General features: G+C 41.8%; 1 protein-coding gene across 1 annotated transcript in view; it reads right to left on the reverse strand.

Annotated features, from left to right (window-relative positions):
- FGF10 (fibroblast growth factor 10) overlaps window positions 1–9,968 on the reverse strand; it is a gene marked incomplete at its 3' end in the record, with an annotated part of 64,205 nt that extends 54,237 nt beyond the window's left edge. The window contains exon 1 of the mRNA XM_082497536.1: window positions 9,421–9,968. Within this exon, the coding sequence (XP_082353662.1) occupies window positions 9,421–9,757 (337 nt within the window). The 5' untranslated portion in view covers window positions 9,758–9,968. The remainder of the gene's footprint in view (window positions 1–9,420) is intronic.
- Window positions 9,969–10,511: the final 543 nt, after the last annotated feature.

Raw genomic sequence — 10,511 nt, forward strand, 5'->3', positions numbered from 1 at the left:
TTGGCCTAGGCCTAGGGCTGCCCACAACGCAAAACCCAAGGGAAGCAACAAACCTGCTTGAATTGAATCCACTTCTGGGACCCAGAAAGGGCATAATTTGCCCCTCCCAGTGCTAACCTTAGTAAATCTCGGTTTAGCCGCTTCAGTAGTTTAAACCATGCATTGCTTTAAGTGAGTTGTTGCTTGTGTGTGCTCATTGGTGCTTGGAAGCAGAAGTGATGCTGGTCTGTGAATAAAAGCTGACGGACACGACAGTAGATGTGCCTTCACCCAGCATCTTCACCTGTAAGAAGCTGAAACAATAATAATTTCCTTCTATTTCTGACATGCTACTCACTTTCCAAGCTGTTTCTGTCAGAACCAGGTAAAATGATAATTTAAAGAGTTTGCAATATTTTGGATGTCTGGTTGTACCTCAGAACACCCAGTGAAAATCAGCTCGTACAAATTTTCTGCTCCAGTTTACACATGGTGGTGCCTTAGCCCAACCCTTTGGCCAAATTACCTACTGCTGACCCAGCTACCTAGAACGGGTAGCACCAAACTAACACACGTATCTTATAGGGAAGGAGGTTATCTTTTCAGCATCTGAAGAGCCAGCTGAGCAACCAGGCCTAGACATTGAAGCAGAGTAACAAAAAGTGGCCACAGCTCAGTTCACATGGTTAGCTCTAGACCCTTTCTGCTGCTTCTTTTGATATAGCCATTAGTTTTGCAGTTACAGATCCTCAGTGAGCACACAATTTCTGCATTGCAGTTATTAGCACTAGTGTTTTGACAAAGGAAAGGTGTCCTGTCATCAGAACACCGCTCTTCTTCCCCTAAGACAAGGGAGAAGGACAATGAAGTCAGCTAAGGTTACAGTTCAGGAGAAGGTTTTCATTAGCTTCCTACCCCCTAGGGACAGGTGCCACAGGTACTAAGATAATTCATGCAGATGAGAGGGGTACTTCCAGACTAACATGGTTTACACTTCTAATGTTTACCTCCAGGAAACCATAGGGAAAAATAAGTATCTGGGAAATACACAGAGATCAAACTTTGTTCTGTTGAAGTCAAAAGACTGTCTCAGTAAACATCAGGAGCTTTAGCATCTCCTACAATGTCTGAAAGAGTCTCAAAAGAAGGCACTACAACTGCAGTCTTATAAAATCCACTTCATATTAAATACAGCCATCCCATATCCTATTCTAGAGCATATATACTCCCTGGCTCACTGTAGTAACGGTTACTGAAGATACGAACTTGTAGCGATTTAACTACTTCACATCTTGAAGATAAGCTTACAAAATATGACATACTTGATAACACCAAACATAGCAGTCATAAAAATACTCTACTCCACCCTCAAAAGACTAAAACACTTAGAAGTTTAGGATATCTTGATGTCCTTCAGGGGTATGTTTCTCATTAAAAATGTAGCGGATAGTACTAGCGTAGTGAAAAATTGAAGAAAAATTTGACATTAGGAATAAAGCAGGCTATTAATCCTCGCGAAGTGTGAAGAAGAGAATCCCAGAGAATGTACCAAATAGTATCTAGTATCTACAGAATAGGGTCAGAGAAGACACAATGAAATTGGGAGTGGGAAGAGTTTGTATCCCCACACCACTTTCAGACAAATTCAACAGGCACCTCAATGTCTTCACATGTGCAGGCTGTGAGCAAACTGATGATGCAGTGAGATGAGACAGGACAATTCAACATCACTGACAGTTCACAGCTGCAAAAAAAGGGTAAGATATGCTCCCCCTCTCCCCACTTCTCTCCCACTCATGACACATGCTGCCCCTATTTCTTTCCTGTCATCCTTTCTAGGGTTGCTCTGGGACTCGTCACACTTCCCATCCCCTTCCTCTAATGCGGGCATGGTATCATTGATTTATACTCAGCCTCCACTTAGCACCATGCCTTAATTCCAATTAAACAACATCCTGAATGCTTCGATGTTCCCTCCCCAACTCCCACACACACTGGCTCCAGCTGCACAGATGTGCATCAGGAACCTGAAAGAAAACTTATATTTTCTTTATTTCTATGCAGTGTTTGAACCTCTACTATCTGTGGACAAGAAGAAAGAGCAATTAGACTCCTCAGGCCCCCCATTTTCACTTCTGATCCCCAGTAGGAAGAGGAGTCAGGAACTGCAAAAGCTAACTGAGTTTATCGTCCTTCACATATGTTTTCCACCATGAAAGGAGTAGGCATCATATCGCTTTACTAGATCAAGGTTTATGAAAGATCTGATCTTTGCTTTTTATATAAAATTCATGAGTATTCATGTTTCTGGTATCCATAGCCTTTTCCTCTCTTGCACAACACCAGAAGTTATGGAAGGGGGTAGGGAGAAAAAGAGTGAATTTTTTTGGTGTAGTTTCAACATTTCCTTTTTCTTGAAAGTCAGCTTCGATGCGTGTGAAAATTCCTCTTTAACTGTAGAAGATATACACTACTGGCAGATTATTTAGAGGTAAATGTGAAAGGGGACAGGCTAATAATTCTTTAGGCTAACTATAAAATAGGGGAATGCTTTACAGCTGACACTGTGAGTATATCAACCCAGTAATTGGATGCACGTGTTAGTAGCAGTAAAAAGGCACTGTCCAGTTGTCCACCTTACATGGGAATCTACTTTGAGTGTATTCTTTGATTTACTGTTGCAATTAGAACTGAATGTTCAAAGAAAGAACGCAAGTGACCTAATTTAAAAGCAAAGAGTGCCTTTAAAGCCATTATTTAGCGTGTGACCCGGCTCACTTGAAACCATTTCTTTCCCCTGCAATTTCCATTTGTTGCACTGTACTCATGAAGTAGCATAATCAGTTTTAATAATCCACTCAGCTAATGAGTTCAGTTTTAATATCCATTCAGTGATTAAAGATTAAGCCACTTCCTCCTTACTCCTACCCTTGAAGATTTTAATTTCTTCATAAACACAGAGAGTTTTCCCAGGCTGACTTTTCAAACTGTCATATAACAGTGTTTCCTGTCTCCTTTGTACTACGTTGTAACTAACGGAGATGGTTTACAACAAATTGGCACTAGAAACAGGAGCAATTAATACAGCTAGGAAAGGATCTTTCTAGTTTACAGAACAAATGGTTGCAAGTACCATTGACTACTTTTCTGTGTTTAAAGCAATGAAAGGCTACAAGATATTAAAATATTGCATCAAAATAAATGGTCAAAGCAAAAGGAGGAGAATTTGTTTGATAAGTACATACAGTTAGACTAGTGGTACTAGTATACCTAAGACTGAGAAACACGTGTGCTAATGTTAACTAAATTTATCCTGCATTTCTGATCTGATAATTTGGGTTTCATAGCCCAAAGCAAGCAAAGGTTACTTTTTCCATGCAGTCTCATCAAGCTGACAGTGGTTGCTAATACTTATAAACACTCAAATTATTTGTGCTGTTCAAAGTGGCAAAGAGTCATTAGATGATAAACCCCAGAATATCAGGGTAAGGTATTTCAGTGTTTTGTGGTGACTGCAAGCAATGGTAGCAAGTGTTCAAAATATGCAAACTGAAATTTCAACTCAGTGCTATTTTGAAGAAGAAAGGACTTGTAAGAGCTCGATGCAGAAAGCTCTGCAGAAAACTGAGAAATCAAACAAAGAAAAACAGGTCATGAAGGAAGTATTGTAGCAAATCCCAAGTTGGATGAATAATGTTTCTGCTTAGCTGACACTATTTCTATCATCCCAAATATTAAACTTGAGAAAAGAAATAGAAAAATTTTTACAAAGATATTTTTTCTTATTTAGAACCTTCCATGTGCAATTATATTACCTGGACAGAGGAAAAGCCTGGAATCCCACCATGACAGGAGATGTTGCTCTATGTTCATACAAGTACCTGCTATTTTTAACTTAAGACACACAGGTTAGCAAGATTTGCTCATAGAAGGGTTTTTCCTTTTCCAAAATGAAAGGGTCTGTGGAATAAATGAAAACTCCCCTATTGCAGCATCTGATCTGACTCCCATTTGAAGTGAAAAGGCCCCTATTCACACACACAGCTCAAAGACATCTGAAAGTCATCTTAAAATGCCTTATTTCAAAACAGAGGATCTTATCCTACAAGTGAATGCATCCAAGATGTTTCAGAAGTGTAAGCACATTCTATAGCGCTCACGCAGCTAATGCCCTCTTCAAGGGAAGCTTTGACTAGTGGCTTTGCGCCACTACCTGAGAGCCCTCCCATAACAGCAGCACAGCATCTACAAGCCCGCGTGCCCCTTGGTTTCTTTCTTCTGAGGTTTTAAGAAGAACAAACTTCCAACTACCCTTAACTCCTTTTTTTTTTTTTTTTTTTGCAAGTGGCTATAAGTTAGATTTATGAAGACAAAAAGACTTCTTACAACTGTATATTTTGAACAGATTTATGACAGAGCTACAGCATCAGCATGGAGGGTCCACGAGGCAGGAATGCAGTAAGGATAACAGGAGAGTGTCATGTAGATGTTAAATAGTACAATGCTTTCCACATTCATAAATCCTAAGTGCCTAAGGTTGTATACTGCTGGTTATAAATTATGTAACTGAGTTCTGCAGAGGAAAAAAAAAAAAAAGAAAGTGAGAAATCATCTCCACAAGAGCTTGTACATTTCACATAAAACAACTTAAGTTTCAAATTACTTCACTAAAACAGTATTATTTCCTATTTTAAGTCTTTTTGATAGGTAAAAAATAAATCAGATCTCTATGGAGACTAAAACAACAAAATACATATGCCTCCTAATCAGTCTTCAGAAAAACAGAGAAAAGTTCTCACATCAATTTACAAACACCAGCTCATAAGGAGTTGATAACCCCAAACAGCTAGCTTAAAAAATGTTCAGTAGCAAAAGAACATGTTTTACTAAGTATTCTATTCTGGTTTGAGCTTTGCAGCTGAGGTTAAGGTACCTATCAAGCTTTAAGATTTTATTACACCTGAGGTATAATCAAGAAACTGAGTATCAAACTGAGTATACTTAATAAAAACACATTTAATTTTATTTTCATTTATATAACCCAATATATAGTACAAATCTGTATTTATATGTCATGTTTTAAGTGCACATACCTAAAACCCTCAGAGTAACGTCTAGAATTTCTAGTAATTAGAGTGGTTGTTTACAATCTTTTGGCCTTCAGGATGAGGCTCAAAACTTTCTTGCTATTAGTCATTGTGTTGCTAAACTGATCCCCCATTAACTAAAGCAAAACCAAAGACTATCAGGGACTTCAGCAGATCCTGAAGCTATGTATAAAAGTTAATTCCATACTTGGGGGGAAAAGTCTGGAATAGGTTAGCTCATGAGAAGTAGCTAATTATTTCAGGCTAGCTCCCCCAGTGAACACTCTTACTCTGCAATTGCAATGCCTTTGCATTGTTTGGATTAATCCACTGTGGATGCTCAGAAGGCCAATTAGTAGCCTCTCAGCTGGTGTAAGCCCTTTTAGCTTTGATTTAGCTAAATTAGCTCATACAGCTAAGGAGCCAGTCTCTTCTTGTCCACCTACTTCGAGCAGAGGTGACACCAAACAGTGGCTGTGCCGCCATCTACCGTAGGTTTTGCGTAGCACTGCTTGGTCCAAAGCCGGCAGGAATCGCTCCAGCAATTCCTTCCGCTAATATCCAGGCTCCGTGACACAGGCTCCACTCCCTAAACACGTACCTAAATAACGGCCTGATCCTGCGATCCTTGCTCGGGCAGAACTCCCTCCACAAACTGCAGGTTAGCTGTTACTAATTAAGCATCACATATTATGTTACTGTTCTTCAGCTACTAAGATCTTGTCCTGTAAATTTGAAGTCTGTGTGCTTCATAGCACTCTTAACAGTTGCCTTAAAAGTCTATTGAAAATAGTACAGTGCTCAAAAATATGTTCCAGTTTTCCTGAACCAGCTTATCACATATCATGTAGCCCAATGCATGCCATCCATTAAACCCAAAGAGTTAACTATCTTCAAGAAAGTTTTCTGGGTGCAAGTAAAATCAGAATCTGCATATATGCAGTTCTCTCTCAATTTTAATGTATGGCTTAAGCTTCTCTCTGTCATCACAGATCTCAAGTTACATTCAAAGCTTTTTAATTGCTCTTTGGAGGCTTAATGACTATTTACACACACACACACCCCACCCACCAGCAAGTATTGAGGTCACCAGAAAACAGTACAGCTCTCCTTATTCACACATGCAAATGGCTCTATCAAGAACAAGGGGCAAGGGACTTCACAGCTGTGGTGCTGCGGGAAAAGCTAGTAGTTGCACTTTGAGGACAAACTTCCAGATGTAAGGAACAATAAAACAAAACCTAAAAAGTGTCCTACTAGTGACAGACACCCTCCAGCTATGGCAAGCGCTGCAAGTTCTGCCAGCCTCCTGACAGAGCAGCTAGAAGCCACCTCTGTTCCCGTTACCCTATAGGTAGAGAAAGGCTCATGGAATAGTTCCCAGCAATCAAGTTGGAAAACATCTGCCAGAGTAAACTTTAATTTAGCACACTCTACACAATATTTATAGAGCAAATCTATGAATGCTGCTTGGGCCATTTAAAGGCTGGAGACTAAATTCTGTTTTCTGAATGTTTATTCTGACTTTCTCCAACTGTTCGTCTTACTTGACAGTGCTTAGTTGGCAGCCAGCCATGAAAACTGTTGTCTAATTACACAACATATCATGATCTTACAGCCCTACAGATACGGCTTTACTGCAGCATAAATGGATTTTAAACATCAGCATATGAGAAAAAGAAAATTAGCCTCCAAATTAGAATATTTCCAAGTCTTGTATGTCAATATTCAATATTATTTGTTTAAGAAAGCATGGTTTTGAAAGAGAAACTTGTATTAGAGATTAAATAGCCTTTAATGTTAAACAGACTACAACTGAGTGGGCTGGCTGGCTAACCCTTTATGCATAGCAGAAATCTATTCACATATGAGTACATATTTTAGACTGTCTTAAAGATACCCTATATTTGCAGGTAATCAGTCCACTGGCAGATTATGGCAGCATTATGATGGCATAACTACTCCTGAGGTTATGATAAGCATAGATTTTGTAAATCTCTTGCAACACTTCGCTATACAGACAGCCTTGAAATAAAGGCACAGTAAATACGTTCTTAAACGGTCTCAGACTATGTACTTTTACAGAAAACACATTTTCACACTGCAAATTATAATGACTATTAAAGAAGAACATACAACTGTTTGATTTATCTTCTGCTAACAAGATCCTAATTTTTTTGTATTTAAAGATGTTGTACACTAGGTCTGATTTTGTGATGTAAGTGTGGTAAGCAAGTTGCAAGTTTTAAGACGATGGGAGCCCTTTCTTCATTGCACATAAAACTTGAGGGGCAAGATACAACCATGTGTAATAAAGGCATCATTCTGCTTTCATATGAAACAAATTACATTCTCCTCTCTTTCAGCAGATACTCTGCAGATGGGATGATAAGCATGACATCACAAAGAATGCCAATTCTCTTTCTGATGCACTGACTGGAAAACTAGGAAAAAAGAATCACACGCTATATTTGCAGTGGGTTCTTCTTGCATGTAGACTGAAAGAGTAGGAAGATGCATATGTGCATTTCAGTGTATTCTACCTCTTCTTGGCAAGATCTTGCAGAAGCTCATGCATGTATGCAACTTCACTCACTGAACAGTTCCGCTGGCTAAGTAGGACTGCTCAGATGACTAGCTACTTCTCCAAGTACACTGTTGTCAGTTTGGGCCCCTTATAGCCTTCTTGGCAGCAACATTCTACACAGAATGGCTGCTGCTCTCCGAGATGCACACAAAGCTTTCAGAATCCCATTTTAGGGGAACGATGCTGTCCTCCTCCACAAATAAAAGTAATTAAGAAATACAGTGGTAGGACCACAATTCCACACAAGTTCATGAAAGTGAAGCCTTCATCCTAGCTCTGTTTTTCAAGAATTTGGCTTTCAATGAAGTGGTAATTTGGAAATGGAAGTGGTAAGATTCAGCTGTTTTGACATCAAAAGCTTTTACAAACATTAAGTGCATGATAAATTATGAAGTTGCAAGGTGGAGCAAGTGAAGTAGTGACATATGATACAGCAGCCCTCTCCTCCCTGTTTGTAAGCCTACGTTATGGGTGTTTAGTAGAAATACAGCTGAATTAACAGAACGTCTACCCTACAGCACGGCAATCTGCTGAAGTGCTCCATACTTTACACATTAGGTAACAAGGGATATACTTAAGTCACTTTAGGTTATTTTAATTTAACAGAAGATTTATTCCCAGATTTATCTGGATTTATGTAAAATAACCCAAGAACCAAAACGTGGTTCTCCACCAGTGAAGCAAGTCACAGAGTTTCTTCCAACACTTGTGTAACTGAGCTTACTTTCTCAGCATGGTACTATGTGGTACACAGTCACTTAAGAGTTACAATGCAATATGTTGTGATTTACTACAGTTACTCCAATTTGAGATTGCACAGGCAGGAGAAAATAAAGGTTACATTTCTAGCACTGACACCCAAAAATACATTACCAGAAGCATGCTGTTACTAAAAGCCTAATTAGTACTACAGAAAAACTTGAAACTACAGCCATGGAAACAGCCATATGACTTTTACTTTGAAATAATTTCTTAAAAAAAAAAAAAAAATAAATACGACAATGAAACGCGTGTGAGGTCCGCGCGAAGCCAGCCCCAGATGTTTACAATGCAGCGGGTCGCGGTATAGCGGCGCTGCAGCCCGGCAGCGGCGGGGCGCACGCCGGGGACGCGGCAGGCACCGGCATCGCCTCACCGCCGGCCCCCAGCGCCCGCCGGGCAACCCCCCTCCACGGCAGAGAGCAAACCCAGGCAAAATCCCCCCCTCGGAGGGGGGAAAAAAAAAAAAAAAAGAAAAAAGAAAAACCAAACCAACAAACTCCCCTGTTCCGGGCTCGGGGAGGAGGGAGCGAGGAGCAGACAGCTCCTGCGCGGCTCCGGGAGAAGAGCGTCTATGCGCGCGGAGGAAATCGATGCATTGTTTCAATATAGCGTTCTCGTCAAGGCACTTTAATGACAGGGGATAATGATTTTCAGATTCGGGAGACAATGCCCCCTTCCCCCCCCCCCCCCACTCCGCGCCACATCCTTACAAGTCTTTCTAATTTGCTCTTTTGCCAGGCAAAGAAACAAACTGTGCTCGGCGAAGCCATTTGCAAAACAAATGTAACCAGAGAGATGCGCAGATAGGGGCCGGCGGGGAGCGGCGTCCCGGAGGAGCCCACCCCACCTCTGCCCCGCGCCCCCTCCCCGCCGAGGCGTCACCCTCACCGTCCCCTTCCCTCCCCAGCGAGGGGGCTCGGGCGCGGCGGGGCCGGGGGCTGCCGCCGCCGGGGCGCCCGGGGGGGGCACCGGGCAGCCGCTGCCCGGCGGCAGAGCGGTACTTACTGAAGGGGCAGTTCTCCTTCTTGGTGCCGCTGACCTTGCCGTTCTTCTCGATCTTGAGAAAGTACTTGTTGTAAGAGTAGAGCTTCCTCTTGCGCACGTCTCCTTGGAGGTGATTGTAGCTCCGCACGTGTCTCCCCGCACTGGAAGGAGAGGAGAAGGACGAGGGGAAGGAGGAGGATGATGAAGAAGAAGAGTTGGTGGCCTCCGGGGACAGCATGTCCTGGCCGAGGTCATGGCAGGTGACAGGCACAGAAGACACCAAGAAGAGCAGCAGCAAGCAGCAACAAGGCAGGTGGGAAAAGGCTGAGGCACCATTTGTCAGTATCCATTTGCACATTGTACTGAAACTCTGGGCGCTGGAAAATGTCTTATCAAATGAAACATACTGGAAGGGTAAAACCTGGTAAACGGCAAGTGGAGAGCCGGTGGTTGCTGCTTCTGGTTAGATCCCTCTGAGCTCTGATCTGGCCTGAAGTAAGTGCACCAACATCCATAACTCAGGGGACAAATCGCCTCAGAAGTTGCTGCCTTTTAATCCTTCGAGTCCTCCCTCAGAAAAAAGAGCTGTTGGGTTTTTTTTGGGGGGGTTGCTGTGGTTAATCCTCTTTCCTTTTTCTCTTCCCCACCCCACACCCCCCCCACATACACACACACTCCCCAACCTGGTTTGAGACTTCCCAGTAGTTATTTTGTTCTCTTCCTCACTCCTTTCTTCACCATCTTAGATGCAGAAAGGTCTGAAAAATAGATGACAGCAAAGTGAACAACAACAACAAAAATAAATAACCAGCAGAAAGGGGTGCTGCAAGGGATTTTTCACACATACCCCTTTACACACACACGCACGCACTCACACGTTGTGGCTTTGCACCTTCTTCTGATCCCCACCCCTTTGCCTTTTTGCAAATCCCCAACCAGTTGCACAACTCGTCCTTTCTCACTGACAACCCCAGAGGAGGCAGTTTCTTTGTTTTGCTTTGAATTCTCCAGAACAGTATTAAAAAAAAAAAAAAAAAAAAAATCCAAAGAGAGAGAGAGAGAGAGAGAGAGAGGAAAAAAATCCCAACTTGTCTCCCCCTTTTCACTTCACT

This window comes from Vanellus vanellus, assembly GCF_965231255.1.
Source record: "Vanellus vanellus genome assembly, chromosome: Z".
Lineage (NCBI taxonomy): Eukaryota > Metazoa > Chordata > Aves > Charadriiformes > Charadriidae > Vanellus > Vanellus vanellus.